This window comes from Bos javanicus, chromosome 23 (genome assembly GCF_032452875.1).
Source record: "Bos javanicus breed banteng chromosome 23, ARS-OSU_banteng_1.0, whole genome shotgun sequence".
In the NCBI taxonomy this organism is placed as follows: Eukaryota; Metazoa; Chordata; class Mammalia; order Artiodactyla; family Bovidae; genus Bos; species Bos javanicus.
In genome coordinates, this window is record NC_083890.1 from 834,325 (window position 1) to 855,171 (window position 20,847).

Below are 20,847 nucleotides of genomic sequence, written 5' to 3' on the forward strand. Positions count from 1 at the left end.
CTCGAAATAGGAGAGAAATGGTATAGACCTGACAGAAGCAGAAGATATCAAGAAAAGTTGGAAAGAATACACAGTAGAACTGTACAAAAGAGATCTTCATGACTAAGATAATCACGATGGTGTAATCACTCACCTAGAGCCAGATATACTGGAATGCAAAGTCAAGTGTGCCTTAGACAGCGTCACTACAAACAAAGATAGTGGAGGTGATGGAATTCCAGTTGAGCTATTTCAAATCCTGGAAGATGATGTTGTCAAAGTGCTGCACTCAATATGCCAACAAATTTGGAAAACTCAGCAGTGGCCACAGGGCTGAAAAAGGTCAGTTTTCATTCCAATTCCAAAGAAAGGCAATGCCAAAGAATGTTCAAACTACTGCACAGTTGCACTCATCTCAGTTCAGTTCAGTTCAGTCACTCAGTCGTGTCCGACTTTTTGCGACCCCATGAATCACAGCACGCCAGGCCTCCCTGTCCATCACCAATTCCCAGAGTTCACTCAGACTCACGTCCATCAGGTCAGTGATGCCATCCAGCCATCTCATCCTCTGTCGTCCCCTTCTCCTCCTGCCCCTAATCCCTCCCAGCATCAGAGTCTTTTCCAATGAGTCAACTCTTCACATGAGGTAGCCAAAGTACTGGAGTTTCAGCTTTAGCATCATTCCTTCCAAAGAAATCCCAGGGCTGATCTCCTTCAGAATGGACTGGTTGGATCTCCTTGCAGACCAAGCGACTCTCAAGAGTCTTCTCCAACACCACAGTTTAAAAGCATCAATTCATCGGCGCTCAGCCTTCTTCACAGTCCAACACTCATATCCATACATGACCACAGGAAAAACGATAGCCTTGACTAGACGAATCTTTGTTGGCAAAGTAATGTCTCTGCTTTTGAATATGCTATCTAGGTTGGTCATAACTTTCCTTCCAAGGAGTAAGCGTCTTTTAATTTCATGGCTGCAGTCACCATCTGCAGTGATTTTGGAGCCAAAATAAAAATAAAAATAAAATAAAGGCTGACACTGTTTCCACTGTTTCCCCATCTATTTCCCATGAAGTGATGGGACCAGATGCCATGATCTTTGTTTTCTGAATGTTGAGCTTTAAGCCAACTTTTTCACTCTCCACTTTCACTTTCATCAAGAGGCTTTTGAGTTCCTCTTCACTTTCTGCCATAAGGGTGGTGTCATCTGCATATCTGAGATTATTGATATTTCTCCCGGCAATCTTGATTCCAGCTTGTGCTTCTTCCAGCCCAGCGTTTCTCATGATGTACTCTGTATATAAGTTAAATAAGCAGGGTGACAATATACAGCCTTGACGTTCTCCTTTTCCTATTTGGAACCAGTCTGCTGTTCCATATCCAGTTCTAACTGTTGCTTCCTGACCTTCATATAGATTTCTCAAAAGGCAGATCAGGTGGTCTGGTATTCCCATCTCTTTCAGAATTTTCCAGTTTATTGTGATCCACACTCATCTCACAGGCTAGTAAAGTAATGCTCAAAATTCTCGAAGCCAGGCTTCAGCAATACGTGAAGTGTGAACTTCCAGATGTTCTAGCTGGTTTTAGAAAAGGCAGAGGAACCAGAGATCAAAGTGCCAACACCGCTGGATCATGGAAAAAGCAAGAGAGTTTCAAAAAACATATATTTCTGCTTTATTGACTATGTCAAAGCCTTTGACTGTGTGGATCACAATAAACTGTGGAGGACTGATCCTGAAGCTGAAACTCCAATACTTTGGCCACCTTACGCAAAGAGTTGACTCATTGGAAAAGTCTCTGATGATGGGAGGGATTGGGGGCAGGAGGAGAAGGGGACAACAGAGCATCAGATGGCTGAATGGCATTACCGACTTGATGGACATGAGTTTGGGTGACCTCCGGGAGTTGGTGATGGGCAGGGAGGCCTGGTGTGCTGCCATTCATGGGGTTGCAAAGAGTTGGACACGACTGAGCGACTGAACTGAATATACATGTTTCAATGCTATTCTCTCATATCATCCCAACCTCGCCTTCTCCCACATAGTCCAAAAGTCTGTTCTTTACATTTGTGTCTATTTTGCTGTCTTGCATTTGGGTAGTTATTAACGTCTTTCTAAATTCCATATATATGTGTTAATATACTGTATTGGTGTTTGTCTTTCCGGCTAACTTCATTCTGTGTAATAGTCTCCAGTTTCATCCACCTCATTAGAACGGACTCAAACTTTTTTTTTTTTTTTTTTTTTTTTTAATAGCTGAGTAGTACTCCATTGTGTATACGTACCACTGCTTTCTTATCCATTCTTCTGCTGATGGACATTTAGGTTGCTTTCATGTCCTAGCTATTGTAAACAGTGCTGCAATGAATATTGGAGTACATGTGTCTCTTTCAATTCTGGTTTCCTCAGTGTGTAGCCCAGCAGTGGGATTGCTGGGTCATAAGGCAGTTCTATTTCCAGTTTTTTAAGGAATCTCCACACTGTTCTCCATAGTGGCTGTACTAGTTTGCATTCCCACCAACAGTGTAAGAGGGTTCCCTTTTCTCCACAACCTCTACAGCATTTATTGTTTGTAGACTTTTTGATAGCAGTTATTCTGACCAGTGTGAGATTGTTTTCATTTCACTGTTGTTTTCATTTGCATTTCTCTGATAATGAGTGATATTGAGCATCATTTAATGTGTTTGTTAGCCATCTGTGTGTCTTCCTTGAAGAGATGTCTGTTTAGTTCTTTTGCCCATTTTTGACTGAGTCATTTATTTTTCTGGAATTGAGCTGCATGAGCTACTTGTATATTTTGGAGATTGTCAGTTGCTTCACTTGCTGTTATTTTTTCTCATTCTGAAGGCTTCTTTTTCATCTTGCCTATAGTTTCCTTCATTCTGCAAAAGCTTTTAAAGTACTAAACTAATTTTGTATTTCTATAATGAAACTATATATGCGTATAGTTTATTTTGTGTGTAATATGTTGTTAAAACACATTTGGTAATATTTGTGTAACATTTTCATTGCAATAAAATAAATACAAAATAAAATTTACTATTTAAAAAGTGGAATTTAGTGGCATTAATTAGATTCACAAGGTTGTGAAATCACAGCACATCCATTCCCAGAACTTTTTCATCTTACCAAAGAGAAACTCTACATACATTAAACACAAATACTCCATCCATCTCCCTCCACAGCCCCTGAGGACCTCGCTTCCACTTTCAGCATTTATGAACGTGCCTGTTCTAAATATCTTTCTTAAGTGGAATCATACAATATTTGTCCTCTCGTGTCTGACTTTTTCTCTTATTAATGTGTTTTTCAGTCACTCAGTTCAGTTCAGTTCAGTTGCTTAGTCGTGTCTGACTCTTTGTGACCACCATGAATCGCAGCACGCCAGGTCTCCCTGTCCATCACCAATTCCCGGAATTCACTCAAACTCACCTCCATCGAGTCGGTGATGCCATCTCATCCTCTGTCGTCCCCTTTTCCTCCCGCCCCCAATCCCTCCCAGCATCAGAGTCTTTTCCAATAAGTCAGCTCTTGGCATGAAGTGGACAAAGTACTGGAGTCAGTCACTCAGTCATGTCCAAATCTTTGTGATCCCATGGACTGCAGCATGCCAGGGTTCTCTGCCCTTCATTATCTCCCAGACTTTGTTCAAACTCATCTACACTGAGTTGGAGATGCCATCAAACCACCCCATTCACTGTCACCCTCTTCTACTCCTGCCCTCAATCTTTCCCAGAATCAGGATTTTTTTCCAATGAGTTGGCTCTTCTTATCAGGTAGCAAAAGTACTGGAGCTTCAACTCCAGCATCAGTCCCTCTAGTGAATATCCAGTATTGGTTTTCTCTAGGATTGACTGATTTGATCTCCTTGCAGCTCAAGGGACTCTCAAGTGTGTTCTCCAAGACCACAGTTCAAAAGCATCAATTTTTCGACACTCAGCTTTCTTTATGGTCCATCCATACATGACTACTGGAAAAACCTTAGCTTTGACTGATGGACTTTTGTTGGCAAAGTAATGTCTCTGTTTTTTTAATATGATATCTAGGTTGGTCATAGCTTTTCTTTCAAGGAGTAAGCATCTTTTAATTTAATGGCTGCAATCACCATCCCCAGTGATTTTGGAGCCAAATAAAATAATGTCTGTCACTGTTTCCATTGTTTCTCCATCTATTTGTCAATAAATTATGGAACTGGATGCCATGATCTTAGTTTTTTTCAAGGATGAGTTTTAGGTCAGCCTTTTCAGTCTTCTCTTTCACATTCATCAAGAGACTCTACTTCCTCTTCACTTCCTGCCATTAGGATAGTGCCATCTGCATATATGAGGTTACTGTTATTTCTTCTGGCAATCTTCATTTCAACTTGAGCTTCCTCCAGCCTGGCATTTTGCATAATGTACTCTGCATAGAAGTTAAATAAGCAGGGTGACAATATACAGCACTGATGTACTTCTTTCCCAATTTGGAACCAGACCACTGTTTCATGTCCAGTTCTAAGTGTTGCTTCTTGGACTGCATTCAGGTTTCTCAGGAGACAGGTAAGGTGGTCTGGTATTCCCATCTCTTTAAGAATTTTTCACAGATTGTTGTGATCCACACAGTCAAAAGCTTAGCATAGTCAATAAAGCAGAAGTAGATGTTTTTCTGGAATTTTCTTGCCTTTTCTATGATCCAAGGAATGTTGGCAATTTGATCTTTTGTTCCTCTGCCTTTTCTAAATTCAGCTTGTACATCTGGAATTTCTTGGTTCATGTACTATTGAAGCCTAGGTTGAAGGATTTTGAGCATTACCTTGCTAGCATGTGAAATGAGTGCAATTGTGAAGTATTCTGAACATTATTTGACATTGCCCTTCTTTGGAATTGAAATGAAAACTGACCTTTTCCAGTCCTGTGACCACTGCTGAGTTTTCCATATTTGCTGGCATATTGAGTGCAGCACTTTAACAACATCATCTTTTAGGACTTTAAATAGTTTAGCTGAAATTCTATCACCTCCACTAGCTTTGTTTGTAGTGATGCTTCCTAAGGCCCACTTGACTTTGCATTCCAGGATGTCTGGCTCTAGGTGAGTGATCACACCATCATGGTTATCCAGGTCACTAAGACCTTTATTTATTTATTTATATTTTTTACAGTTTTCTGTGTATTCTTGCCACCTCTTCTTAATATCTTCTGCTTCTGCTGGGTCCATACCATTTCTGTCCTTTATTGTGCCTATTTTTACATGAAATGTTCCCTTGGTAACTCTGATTTTCATGAATAGATCTCTAGTCTTTCCCATTCTTCTGTTTTCCTCAATTTCTTTGCATTGTTCACTTAAGAAAGCTTTATCATCTCTCTTTGCTATTCTTTGGAACTCTGAATTAAGATGAGTATATCTTTCTTTTCTTCCTTTGGAGAAATACCTATACCTGGAGGAACAGGTATCTCTTGACCTTAACTTTGCTTTCCAGTACCCTGTGATGTAAGGGACATCTTTTTTGGTGTTAGTTCTAGAAAGTATTTTAGGTCTTCATAGAACTTCTTCAGTTGCAGCTTCTTTGGCATTAGTGATTATGGCATAGACTTGGATTACTGTAATGTTGTAATGGTTTGCCTTAGAAACAAACCAAGATCACTCTCGAATTTTTGAGATTGTGCCCAACTACTTCATTTTGAACTCCTTTTTTTTTTTTTCCACTATGAGGGCTACTTCATTTCTTTTAAGGGATTCTCACCCACACTAGTAGATATAATGGTAATCTAAATTAAATTCACCCATTCCTGTCCATTTTAGTTCACTGATCATTAAAATATCAATGTTCACTCCTGCCATCTCCTATTTGACCACTTCCAATTTACCTTGATTCAATAAATATTTATCCATGTGTTAACATGTATCCAAATTTCATCATTCTTTATGGCTGAATAATATTCCATTGTGTATATACCACATTTTGTGTAACCATGCATCACCTGAGGATATTTGAGTTGTTTCTGTCTTTTGGCACTTGTGAATAATGGTGCTGTGAATATTTATATACAACATTTGGTAACATTTTTAACGTTTTTGGATTGATATTCATAATTTAATTATTGATATACTTGTAAAACCCATATATTTAAAGAAAATTCCTCATAAAATGGTAGAAATATAAATATGTTACACAAATTTCTTTTGGTTGCTTGTGTGCTAAGTCACTTCAGTCATCCAACTATTTGAGACCCTATGGACTTTAGCCCACCAGGTTCTTATGCTCATAGTATGTTCCAGGCAAGAATACTAGAGTGTGTTGCTGTGCCCTGCTCCATGGAAAATTTCCTACCCAGGGACTGAATGTACATCTCTTATGTCTCTTGCATTGGCAGGTGGGTTCTTTACCACTAGTGCCATTTGGGAAGCTCAAATTTCTTTCAACAACTACTTAAATTTGAAAAAGTAAATAAAAGTCACTCACAACTTTTCTACATGCATCTAAATTTTTTTCAAGTAATTGGTTGTAGTCAGGTCCTAACTTAGTATTATAAGTAGTAATAATCCCTTATCTAAATGTTTCTGGAGATAAGGAGGAGATGCATTAATTTCTATTTCTTGTACCCTTTCCAGAGAAAGCTTTTTCTTCCCACGCCAATCTCAAGGTATTTAATAGTGCTTGAATTTATATCAAATTTGCTTGTTTCCATATGTCAGTATGTCCTTCAAAGTCAATAATAATATGAGAATTCATTCAATTTATGATGTAATACCTCTTGATTTTACCAGTGATCTTTCTCCTCTACCCTCTTGAAAATCTGTCTACATAAAAATCCATTTCTACCAAAACATCAAAACAAATGGCAGAAGGCCCATCTATGCTCTATTGGGTATAGAAAAATTTACTGAAAGGTCACTGAATTAAACAAATGAACAATGACTCACAGGAAGACTGGCAAGATTATAGAAGGGATGTGGGAGTGAAGATCCTTTGGTTCTCAAAGGACCCTTGAGCAAGGATACCTGTTTGGACACATTTCAAAAGGCACTAGATTTTAACTATCCTTTTGAAATAGTTTCCAGTTTTACAGTTAAGGGTGAGTGTGAAATAAACTGGAGGAACAGAAACAGTAGGTTAAAACAGACTGAAGGTGACCTAGAAGGTGTAGATTCAGAAAAGAAGGTGAGGTCATTTTGTGAAGTGTAAGCACACATTTCATGAGGATGTACTGAGCTCCTAAAAAAGAGGGGAGGGAAAGGCATATTCAACTCAATATTAGGAACACATGGGTCAAAGAAGACAAAGAGGTTTAAGTGCTGAATGGGAAAATGGGATTTAAATACATGAGATGAGCATTAATTTAAAAGTCGTTGGAAAAGATAAACACTAGACAGAATATCTATGCAAATTTCTAAATTTTGCTGGAAAATAGGGTTATTTCAAGTTCCTCTCTATTTAAGACAATGCACTGTATAAGCACGTTGGAATTATTTTCTTTCTCTCATCAAAAATGTAACACTTCACCTAGGAGAGTCATTATCTTCTCAATTAAGATTTAAATTCACAAGAGATCAGGAAACTGATAATGAATGAAACCAAAATCGGAAGACCATCAAATCCTCTTTTCTGTTTCCTTTAGAAACATAAAAAGCAACTGATACTATGCAGCTGTCTCCAAGAAAGATACAACAAGCTTAAGATGTAAGCTACACAGTGGCTTTTAAAAAACCACATTGCTTTTATTTCCAATATTCTGGGAGGTGGGTCATAGAAGATCCTGCTGTGATGTATGTCAGAGAGTGTTTTGCCTATGTTCTCCTCTAGGAGTTTTATAGTTTCTGGTCTTAGGTTTAGATCTTTAATCCATTTTGAGTTTATTTTGTGTATGGTGTTAGAAAGTGCTCTAGTTTCATTCTTTTACAAGTGGTTGACCAGTTTTCCCAGCACCACTTGTTAAAGAGATTATCTTTAATCCCTTGTATATTCTTGCCTCCTTTGTCAAAGATAAGGTGTCCATATGTGCGTGGATTTATCTCTGGGCTTTCTATTTTGTTCCATTGATCTATATTTCTGTCTTTGTGCCTGTACCATACTGTCTTACCCCAATGTTCATCGCAGCACTGTTTATAATAGCCAGGACATGGAAGCAACCTAGATGTCCATCAACAGATGAATGGATAAGAAAGCTGTGGTACATATACACAATGGAGTATTACTCAGCCATTAAAAAGAATACATTTGAATCAGTTCTAATGAGGTGGATGAAACTGGAGCCTATTATACAGAGTGAAGTAAGCCAGAAAGAAAAACACCAATACAGTATACTAATGCATATATATGGAATTTAGAAAAATGGTAACAATAACCCTGTGTACGAGACAGAAAAAGAGACACTGATGTATAGAACAGTCTTATGGATTCTGTGGGAGAGGGAGAGGGTGGGATGATTTGGGAGAATGGCATTGAAATACGTATAATATCATATATGGAACGAGTCGCCAGTCCAGGTTCGATGCATGGTACTGGATGCTTGGGGCTGGTGCACTGGGATGACCCAGAGGGATGATATAGGGAGGGAGGAGGGAGGAGGGTTCAGGATGGGGAACACTTGTATACATGTGGTGGATTCATTTCGATATTTGGCAAAACCAATACAATATTGTAAAGTTTAAACATAAAATAAAATTAAAACAAACAAACAAACACACTGCTTAGAAAAATAGAGTTGTTTCTAAACTGGTAAGTGTAATTCTGGGTCTGAAATGTGGTTACAGTTTTCACAATTAGTAATGTTGGGTTTATATTAACCATTCTTAAACGGTCTGATAATTACTCACAAAGTTAGGAAGAAAGAGAGAGAGGGAAAAAAAAAAAACTCATCAAGGCTTTGGATTTCGGTTTTCACCTTTAGAAGTACAAAGAAGGAAACAGGCAGGCTGTGGAGAATGCTTCCCACCAGACACAGAAGGCAGCCCCACTTTCTGGGACCAAGCAGGCAAACACAAAATACAGAGCAAGCACAGCACTTTTGAACATATTTTGGAACTTTAATTTCTGCATCAATTTACATAAGAAATTGATTTCAAAAACAGCACTGGAGAACATGGCTGCTTTGATCTTAAAAGGGGCCAAATTTGGGGGCTGATTTACACTCCTGGTAGTTTATTGCTTTAAAAACTTGTAAGTAACTGGAGTTGAGAAATGAAAAGTGGGCCTTGGGGTAAACTTAACTGAATAAAATATCTGATATTTTTCAGAGGATTCTGAAGGCAACATCATAAAATGTAATTTTAAAAGACATTGAGCAACTGAATTGCCCATGTGGATGAACAGGTACCATAGTGACAAGCAGACCCCCAGCAGGTGGAATAGCACCGCCTACCTTTTGACACACGTCACTGTGCCCATGCACGTGGTACTCATCCTTTGAGCAGAACAAAACAGAGTGCAGCATCTGACATTTTGTGTATCTTACTTCCCTAGGTACTGTAAGGCACTTGTTTGTTGAGATCAAGAAATTTTGGCCCTTTTTTTTTTTTTTTTTCATTCTCTTTTAAAATTTTCATTGGGGTACAGCTGATTTACACTGTTGTGATATTTTCTTCTGTACGGCAAAGTGAATCAGTTATGTGTGCTTGCCTATACTCAGTTGCTTAGTCATGTCCAGCTCTTTGCGGCCCCATGAACTGTAGCCCACCAAATCCCTTTGTCCATGGGATTATCCCATGGACAAGAATACTGAAGTGGGTTGCCATTTCCTCCTCCAGGGTATCTTCCTGACTCGGGGATCAAACCCACATCTCCTGCATCAGCAGGCATATTCTTTACCACTGAGGCACATGGAGATCCTATGAATCATATATCCATATATCCACTCTTCTTTACATTCTTTTCCCATGTAGGACATTACAGAGTATTGAGTAGAATTCCCTGTACTATACAGTAGGTTCTTGCTGATTATCTATTTTTTTAATCATTTTATATATAGTCATGTGTACATGTCAATCCCCATCTTCAAGGATGAATATGTCTTCATTAATACCAAATTTATACCCCAAGGTTCAGTTTTGTTCTTTTTCTGTATATATCATCACTTTGCGTGCCAACACTAAATTATAATGCCATCTTTGAAGACACTTTCAAAAACAACTAAATTCAATACACATATTTCAAACACTACAAACAACATAAAAAGCCATGACCAAGTTCACATGTGCAAAGTTTACAGACAAAAACAGTGAGTTACAGCCACCAACAACCTGATAGAGACTGCATACTGATTCTAAGATGTGTAAGAGCTGGAAACATCCAGATTTGAAAAAAAAAAACTAAATTAATATTGGACTATAGAGTACGTCTTTGAATTCAGATAGAAAGAGCTAATGTTAAAGGCGGTGAATTTTCCACATGAATCTCAGGATCATAGAGTAACATAATGATTGATGTTGCCTCCTTAGAGACATGATTATGAAGAAATAAAGGCTCTGATTCTAAAACATTTTCAAATGTAAACAACGGATGTATAAAGTCTATTTATTTACTAACCTTACTACGAATAAAAACATTGAAAACAAACAAGAAAAACAGTCCACGAAAATAATTTGGTAACATAGCACATTTTCTTCAAATTAAGTGATTAATCACAAAACATTAGATAAATCATTCTTAATGTGTTTGTAAAGCATTCTTATGTTTTTTTATTATTTAAAATCTTAAACTTCTCTCAATTCTTTGACTTACTGAATTAAATCAGTAAATTAACTTGAATTAGAGTCTAACTGAAAGAAAATCTATCCAAAAAAGCCAAGTAGTAAAATTAGGATAAGGTCATTTCCTCAAGTATGCCCCTAATTCTTCTTTGCTCTTTGTATGGGAGGACAGTGTCATTGCCACATAGACTGTCAGTCTGCACAGCAGGTGTCAAGGGCAGAGACAGCCCTGGAGGAAGTTGAGAAGGCAATCCTAGCCCTGATGAGATACAAAGAGTAAGTCACTTTTTATTTTAAAAGAGTGAAACTTGAACCCATAAATACTGTTGTGTGCTGCTAAACAGTTCACAGGATCACACCACACTACATGTGCTACAGCTTACAGTACACAGCAAATACAGCTCAGGCTGAGTGCTTATAATCTTACCCCACAGCAGAGAATCATCACTTTAGAAATAATATACCTTTATCAAAAGGTTGATTTTAATTTTATTGTTACAGTATAAAAAGCAAAAACAAATGTAGGTCAAGTTGATAGATGATTGTGTTTGTCAGTATTCTCTTTTATGTAAAAGGTTCTAATATATGAAATTCATATCATTCATAAATAATTTGTTTGGCATTATATTCATAGAAACTGTACATTTTCTAAGGCATACATTGTTATTTGATAATATTCCATAAAACTATTAATCATTAGGAGCTATTATTTTTCATAATCTTCCACATTATACATGAAAAAGTAATGCAAAATGTGAGCATTACGGGGAAGGAGGAGGGAGGAGGGTTCAGGACGGGGAACATGTGTGTACCTGTGGCGGATTCATGTTGATATATGGCAAAATCAATACAATATTGTAAAGTTAAAAAATAAAAAAATGCAAAGACTCACAAAAAATAAAGGATTTAAAATAACATCAAATTTTAAAAGTATCCCATCACTTACACCATCATTTAGCATTATTTAGGACTTGAAATGCCAGCACATCTTGATCAGAGATTCAGAGCTGCATTTTATGAGAAGTAGATACTGAGTCTATTACAAGCTTTTCCATGTCCAAAGAATAGATAAGGATTATCCCAAGAAACAGTATCAAGTAATATATATATTTAAATATATGATTTCAAGACTGAAGCTGTACTCCATCTAGACTTTAACAGTTTTAATTAACCAAGTTCCTTTAAAGAGTTACATTTGCCTTAAGACCCTATCATATTTCTACCTTATTTCATTATTACGTAAAATTTTTCATGTACATTTCTATGACAGGCCAACTTGATATTCATTAAAACAATTGTAAATTTAATAAAACTTAAATTACAAATACTGGAGAAGGCAATGGCACCCCACTCCAGTACTCTTGCCTGGAAAATCCCATGGATGGAGGAGCCTGGTGGGCTGCAGTCCATGGTGTCGCAAAGAGTCGGACACGACTGAGCGACTTCACTTTCACTTTTCACTTCTATGCACTGGAGAAGGAAATGGCAACCCACTCCAGTGTTCTTGCCTGGAGAATCCCAGGGACGGGGGTGCCTGGTGGGCTGCCGTCTATGGGGTCGCAGAGAGTCGGACACGACTGAAGCGACTTAGCAGCAAATTACAAATACATATTCATTGTATGTGGTGATCTTGCAATAGTGTAAGTCTAGCTCAAAATAAGCACAAAATCCAAAAGCTTACATATCCAAAACCTCACCTGAAAGTTAAATGTTTTGATGTGCTGTTAACTTATTTGAAATAATTATAAACACACCTTCTACTTAATTATATTTACCAAAATTTATCATATTAGAAGCCATTTGGTAAACTATAGCATTTATTTCTGTACTCTTTCTTCTTAGGATAATTACATGGGCTTTCCTTCAAACTCTTCAGAAAGTTAACTACCAGCTTAAATGTTTGAGTTTCCATTTTTCTGCTTAGGCAATTTACTTGGAAAAAAAATAAGAAACTGTTTTCAACCATTGGAATATATGAACATAAATAATGAAAGCAAGCCATTGAATGCTATATTTTATAATCATGATTCTGGTGATAAAAACATCATGTAATGACAAAATATCTAATGAAAAGTTATTTTCAAGAGAATAATATCATAATCATTATATAAATGGACCCTGAATATAGAAGAGTAGAGGTTACAACCCAAGTGTCTAATAAAGATTATATTGCCTTCCTAGATAAAAAGATTCTCAGCTATTTGCCTCATGCTGTATATTTTGTAGAATTAATTCTACACTCTTATAATAAAATGTACATTTTAACATGAACCAAAACATTATTGATTGAGCATATTTGGACAAATTGCTGAACTACTTACATGTTAAATGATGAAAATATCTAATTTTGTTTCCTGTATTCACAGAATAAAGTGTTGCACCCATCAACAGAAAATTATTATACTTTCAAAGAGTTTTCCTTCTTCTATGTTAGTATCATATATTTGTATATATTAATAAAATGAAGATTTGCACATTTATTTCGTAACGGCAATGAACAAAACATCATCTTATTTTCATCATTTTTTTTAATTCAATGAGGTTAAAAAGCATATATTGTAGTACCTTTGGATACTGTTTGACAGGAATCAATACCCTTTCTGAGAGCTTTATATTTTTGTTGCTGATGACATCAAGATATTTCTCTTCTTCATCTTCACTTTTTCCATCAGAACCTTGAAATTTTTCAATTTCTGAAAACAAAATTCACAAGAAAAACATTAAATGAAATGTGAAACCATTATAAATATGCTGGTTGTTCTTACTACTCCTCTTATTACATAAGATTTTGAAGAATCTTGATAAAGGCTGAAACAGCACCTTGGTGAATCACATCAATGCCACTATTGTCTGCACAATGATCTGTTCTCAACTGAAACTAAAAAGCAGTGATTGAAGATATGACTAATGTGAAAAAAATGTGAAGATATGGTCTAATGTGAAAAAAGGATGCATCTGATTAAAATTTAACATGTTCCAACAAAATCTGAGAAATATACCCTTGAAATATTTAAAAATACTTAAGCCAGCATAAATTTTCTAGGAGGAATGAAGAGAACACGTATATTTTGAGGTTAAATGTTTTATTTTTATTCAAAATTGTTCCTAAGAAAACATAATTTAAAATAAAAATCATTCATTACCTATAATAGAGTAGTATAGAAAAATAGAGATAAGTAGTAAAGAAAAGGCAGAGGAAAAAGAGATCAAATTGCCAACATCAACTGGATCAGCTGGATCATTGAAAAAGCGAGAAAGTTCCAGAAAAACATCTACTTAAGCTTTACTGACTATGCCAAAGTCTTTGACTGTGTATCACAACAAATTGTAGAAAATTCTGAAAGAGATGGGAATACCAGACCACCTGACTTGACTCTTGAGAAATCTGTATGCAGGTCAGGAAGCAACAGTTAGAACTGGACATGGAACAAGAGACTGGTTCCAAATCAGGAAAGGAGTACATCAAGGCTGCATATTGTCACCCTGCTTATTTAACTTATATGCAGAGTACCTCATGAGAAATGCTGGGTTGGATGAAATACAAGCTGGAATCAAGATTGCAGGGAGAAATATCAATAACCTCAGATATGCAGATGACACCACCCTTATGGCAGAAAGTGAAGAGGAACTCAAAAGCCTCTTGATGAAAGTGAAAGTGGAGAGTGAAAAAGTTGGCTTAAAACTCAACATTCAGAAAACTAAGATCATGGCATCCAGTCCCGTCACTTAATGGAAAATAGATGGGGCAATAGTGGAAAGAGTGAGAGACTTTATTTTGGGGGGCTCCAAAATCACTTCAGATGGTGACTGCAGCCATGAAATTAAAAGATGCTTGCTCCTTGGGAGAAAATTTATGACCAACTTAGACAGCATATTAAAAAGCAGAGACACTACTTTGCCAACAAAGGTCCATCTGGTCAAAGCTTTGGTTTTTCCAGTAGTCATGTATGGATGTGAGAATTGGACTACAAAGAAAGCTGAGTGCCAAGCATTGGTGCTTTTGAATTCTGGTATTGGAGGAGACACTTGAAAGTCCCTTGGACTGCAAAAAAGACCCAACCAGTCTATCCAAATGGAAATAAGTCATAAATATTCATTGGAAGGACTGATGCTGAAGCTGAAACTCCAATACTTTGGCCACCTGATGGGAAGAACTGACTCATCTGAAAAGACCCTGATGCTGGGAAAGATTGAAGGCAGGAAGAGAAGGGGATGACAGAGGATGAGATGGTTGGATCTCAACACTGACTCAATGGATATGAGTTTGAATAAACTCCAGGAGTTTGTGATGGGCAGGGAATCCTGGCATACTGCAGTCCATGGGGTTGCAATGAGTCAGACACAACGGTGTGACTGAACTGAATTGAACTGAACTGAACTGGGAGATAAATAGTGCGATACCATATACCCCAAACAAACTTAAATACAATTAAAAAGGGGATATCATGAAATAGTCCTATAAAGAATTAAATCTGTAATTGATGTCACTCATATTCATCAACATGAAATTACCTACCTAGAGGTTTAAGAAGAACTGGTAACTTTCCCTATAAGAATGCTCCCAGGAGAAGAAGATGGCATAGAGTAGGCAGATGTGGAGTGCATCTCTCTCCAGGGATACATCATGAATCCACCTTCAGATACAGAAATGCATGCAGAACATCAGCTGAGAGCAGGCAGGAGTGCCTGACCAGTGAAAAAGAAAATATAGACCCACACAAAACTTGGTAAGAAAAAGGAATTAGGGGGGACTAATTCTAGGACTGGACCTGCCCTCGGCAGTGGGGGGAACTGAAGCAGGGGTCCAATCCCCACAGAGGGGCAATTGTCTAAGTCAGAAGAGAAACATTTAAGGCTGAGAGTGAAATAGGTGATCTGTGGCAGCCTAAATGGAATGAGAATCAGACAGTCCTTGCCACAGTCATTCATACACGAGGCAGGAACACGGATCTCCTGGAAGTGGCAGTGGCTGGGAACTGTAGTTTAGGGATTGTGGAGCAGTCCCAGGGCGAGGGCTGCTGTTGACTGTGGAGAGATGGATAGAGGGGATGTGAGGGAGAAGATCGTGGTTGGAAATGCCTATGGAACAAAGCTAGGCAGCCATGGAAGGCAATACAGATGAGTGACGCGTAGGGGGTGGAGCCATCACAATAGCCTCTCTCTCTCCACACGAAAGTATCAGCAGCTGAACATTAGAGAGGCTGGCCCACCAAATGTCTGACACACTGAACTACAGAGCAGGACCCCACCCATGGTGCTCCTTTCAGTGACTGATGGGCCAAACTACAGAGTAGGACCCAAGTTGGGGGATCCCTCTCTGCGACTGACACTCAGAACAAGAGAAGGACCCCAGGCAAGGGAATCTTCTAAATGCCTGAACGGGCGGACCTAGAGAGAAAGACTGGCCAGAGAGGTCTTCCAATCCCCAGCTACAAGAGGCTTGAAAAAAAGACTCTTATAGGGCCATAACTCCTGCCACAGAGGCAGTCTGTGTCCCTGCACACTCTTCGCCACCAGGGTCTCCACAAGCCAAGAAGCGGCACCACCTTCATGCTCAACTCTCACTGGGGAAGAGCTGCCACAGGCAAAAAAAAAAAAAAAAAGAAGAAGAAGTCTTGTGTTTATGCACGCAGAGTCACTTCAGTCCTGTCTGACTCTGCAACCCTGTAGACTGTGGCCTGCCAGGCTTCCCTCTCAGAGAAGGGGTTCTCCAGGCAATAATACTGGGGCATATTGGCCAATACTGGTTGCCATAGGCTTCTTAGAGCACTGTATTTCTTGCTACCCTAGCCACCAACCCCCTCTGAGTACCTGGTGCTGCCAAAACCCCTGTGATCCAAGCAGCTGCACCATCTCCACACCTGGCCCTCACAGAGGTAAACCCAAGCCCTCCAGGGTAGTTTAAGGAGCTAATCCCCAGTAGACAACCCACATGCAGAAGTAGAAATAAAATCGCAATTGAAACCTGGGAGCAGTTTGGCTAAGGAAGAAGATCCAAAACCTTCAGACCATCTGTAAAAGCTGCAGATTAAATCCAGATGATCAACTAGGCAGACTCTGTGCCTATGGAATATCTAAAAGGACATTGAGAGCCCCCACAAAAGAAAATGCACTAGCTCTGATAACAGTGGACATTGGAAGTGAGAACACAGAGGAGTAGGACCATATTAGAATCTGAACAGCCTTCACAGGAGGTCCAGAGATCAGCACAGTGTTGTAGGGCATCCTAGGAAGGTGAGGTGGACTGTTATTCCCAGTGAGGGAAAGCACTCTGACAGCAGTGACTCAAGAAAACCGTTTATTATACTTATTTTTTGACGTGTTTTGTACATTCTTTCGGATTTTTTTTGCCCTTCCCCTCACCTCCGTCTTGTAGTTGCTGATTTTATTGGCACTGATAAATCTGATTAAACTTTTGAGCTTTTTTTTTTCCCCCCAGTCACATTTATTATTGTTGCTGCCATAAACCTCTGCCTCTACGTTGGGCTTCTGCAGTTCTGTGGAGTTTCTCTCTCTCTCTCTCTCTCTTCTTTTTTTCTTGTCTCTTTTAAAAAATTTTAAAACCAATTAATATTTTTTCTAATTTATTCCTTTGTTCGATTTTCCTACTGTTCTTTTCCCCTTGCAGCTAAACTTTAACATATACAAATCTTCCTTATCTACCTCTATTTAACTTTGCACCACGCAGAAGCGCTGCGTCTGTGATGGACCACGAAGAAGCATGGTGGACCACCCAGAAATGCCACTGAGAGGAGCTACCCCACGCCCAAGGTCAGGGGCGGCGACCTAGAGTGCCAGGCTGCAATGGTGCAGGAGCGGCCCAGAGAAGCTATCCCACGTCCGAGGTCAGGGGCAACAGCCAAGAGGAGCTACCCCACGTCCAAGGAGTGGCAGCTGTGTGGGTACAGAAGGGTTGCAAGGAGCTATTCCATATTCAAGGTCAGGAGAAATGACCTCGTTCAAGGTAAGGTGCAGCGGCAGCGCTTTGCTGGAGCAGCAGTGAAGAGATATTCCATATCCAAGGTAAGAGAAACCCAAGTAAGATGGTAGGTGTTGTGAAAGGGCATCAGAGGACAGATATACTGAAATCATTATTACAGAAAACTAGCCAATCTGATCACGTGGACCACAGCCTTGTCTAACTCAATGAAACTAAGCCATGCCATGAGGGGGTCACTCAAAACGGACGGGTCATGGTGGAGAGGCAAACAACTTCAGTATTCTTGCCTTGAGAACCCCACGAACAGTATGAAAAGGCAAAATAATACAATACTGAAAGAGGAACTCCCCAGGTTGGTAAGTGCCCAATATGCTACTGGAGATCGGTGGAGAAATAATGCCAGAGAGAATGAAGGGATGGGGCCAAAGCAAAAACAATACCCAGTTGTGGATGTGACTGGTGATAGAAGTAATGTCCAATGCTGTAAAGAGCAATACTGCATAGGAACCTGGAATGTTAGGTCCATGAATCAAGGCAAATTGGAAGTGGTCAAACAGGAGACAGCAAGAGTGAACGTTGACATTCTAGGAATCAGCGAACTAAAATGGACTGGAATGGGTGAATTTAACTCAGATGACCATTATAGCTACTACTTTGGGAAAGAATCCCTTAGAAGAAATGGAGTAGTCATCACCCTAACCACTAATGCTGAAGAAGCTGAAGTTAAACAGTCTTATGAAGACCAACAAGACCTTTTAGAACTAACACCCCAAAAGACGTCCTTTTCATTATAGGGGACTGGAATGCAAAAGTAGGAAGTCAAGAAACACTTGGAGTAACAGGCAAATGTGGCCTTGGAGTACAGAATGAAGCTGGGCAAAGGCTAACAGACTTTTGCCAAGAGAACGCACTGGTCATAGCAAACACCCTCTTCCAACAACATAAAAGAAGACTCTACATATGGACACCACCAGATGGTCAACACCAAAATCAGATTGATTATATGCTTTGCAGCCAAAGATGGAGAAGCTCTATACAGTCAGCAAAAACAAGGCTGGGAGCTGATTGTGGCTCAGATCATGAACTCCTTATTGTCAAATTCAGATTTAAATTGAAGCAAGTGGGGAAAACCACTAGATCATTCAGGTACGACCTAATCAAATCCCTTACGACTATACAGTGGAAGTGAGAAATAGATTTAAGAGACTAGATCTGATAGAGTGACTGAAGAACTATGGACGGAGGTTCGTGACATCATACAGGAGAGAGGAATGAAGAGGAAATTCATTTTTTTTTTTTGAAAAAAATTCATTTTTTTCAAGGAATTTTTTTTGAAAAAATTCATTTTTTTCAAGGAAAAAAAATGCAAAAAAGCAAAATGAATGTCTCAGGAGGCCTTACAAATAGCTGTGCAAAGAAGAGAAGTGAAAAGCAAAGGAAAAAAGGAAAGATATATGCATCTGAATGTAGAGTTCCAAAGAACAGCAAGGAGAGATAAGAAAGCCTTCCTCAGTGATAAATGCAAAGAAATAGAGGAATACAACAGAATGGGAAAGACTAGAGATCTCTTCAAGAAAATTAGAGACACCAAGGGAACATTTCATGCAAAGATGGGTTCGATAAAGGACAGAAATGGTATGGACCTAACAGAAGCAGAAGATATTAGAAATAGGTGGCAAAAATACACAGAAGAATTATACAAAAAAGATCTTCATGACCCAGATATCATGATGGTGTGATCACTCACCTAGAGCCAGACATCCTGCAACGTGAAGTCAAGTGGGCCTTAGAAAGCATCACTACAAACAAAGTTAGTGGAGGTGATGGAATTCCACTTGAACTATTTCAAATCCTGGAAGATGATGCTGTGAAAGTGCTGCACTCAATATGCCAGCAAATTTGGAAAACTCAGCAGTAGCCACAGGACTGGAAAAGGTTAATTTTCATTCCAATCCCAAAGAAAGGCAATGCCGAAGAATGCTCAAACTACCGCACAATTGCACTCATCTCACACGATATTAAAGTAATGCTCAAAATTCTCCAAGCCAGGCTTCAGCAATACATGAACTGTGAACTTCCAGATGTTCAAGTTGGTTTTAGAAAAGGCAGAGGAACCAGAGATCAAATTTCCAACATCTGCTGGATAATTGAAAAAGCAAGAGAGTTCCAAAAAAAGCACCTATTTCTGCTTTATTGACTATGCCAAAGGCTTTGACTGTGTGGATCACAATAAACTGTGGGAAATTCTTTAAGAGATGGGAATAACAGACCACCTGACCTGCCTCTTGAGAAACCTAGATGCAGGTCAGGAAGCAACAGTTAGAACTGGACATCAAAGTTATGTTAGTTGCTCCGCCTTCAAATTAAAATTTTAGTTGCTAAGAAAAAAATGTTTTTCTCCTTTTTGAATTTGAATGCAGAATCCAATCTTTAATGATTAGTGCTAATAAAATGGAGTACAATATAGTAGAATAATAAACTCTCTCAAATCTATCTCATAAATAACTGATAAAGACCACTTTATTTTAGGGCTTCAGCAGTGGCTCAGGGTTAAAGAATATGCCAGCAAAGGTGGAGATGCTGGAGACATGGGTTCAATCCCTGAGTCAGGAAGATCCCCTGAAGGAGGAAATGGCAACCCACTTATAATATTCTTGCCAGGAAAGTCCCATGGACAGAGAAGACTTGTGGGCTACAGTCCATAAGGTCACAAAGAGTCAAATAATATTGGGCAGTCACTCCCTCACCACTTTATTTTAAAATCATTTAATATTCTGCATTAATAACTATTAAATCAACAATCTCTACTAATTTAAATTTTTTTGAGCTCTGTTTGTGGTTTTTGGAGTCAAATTTGAGTGCTAAAATAGCTTTGTCACTTGCTGTGGTGGTTTAGTCACTAAGTCATGCCCGACTCTTGCAACCTCATGGACTGTCATGCCTGACAAGTCTCCTCTGTTCATGTGATTTTCCAGGAAAGAATACTGGAGTGAGTTGACATTTCCTTCTCCAGGGGATCTTCCCAACACAGGAATTGAACTCAGGTCTCCTGCATTGCAAGCAGATTCTTTAATGACTGAGCTATGAGGGAAGTTCCTCTTGCTATTAAGCAAGTTAATTAGCCTCAGTTCCTTCTTTTTTTATTTTTTTGAGTAAAGTACATCTATCAAGTGATGACATTATATGAACTAGCATTTTGTATCTATTTCTCTGGCAATAATTATCACATTGTTTTGAGGTCATAATGTTTCATATCTGTCTCTC

At 38.7% G+C, this 20,847-nt stretch overlaps 1 protein-coding gene across 8 annotated transcripts in view; it reads right to left on the minus strand.

Annotated features, from left to right (window-relative positions):
* KHDRBS2 (KH RNA binding domain containing, signal transduction associated 2) overlaps positions 1 to 20,847 on the minus strand; it is a 750,813-nt gene that overhangs the window by 596,660 nt on the left and 133,306 nt on the right. For all 8 annotated transcript variants that reach the window (XM_061397774.1, XM_061397773.1, XM_061397769.1 and 5 more), the window contains exon 2: positions 13,209 to 13,336. In XM_061397774.1, coding sequence (XP_061253758.1) covers positions 13,209 to 13,336 — 128 coding nt within the window. The remainder of the gene's footprint in view (positions 1 to 13,208; positions 13,337 to 20,847) is intronic.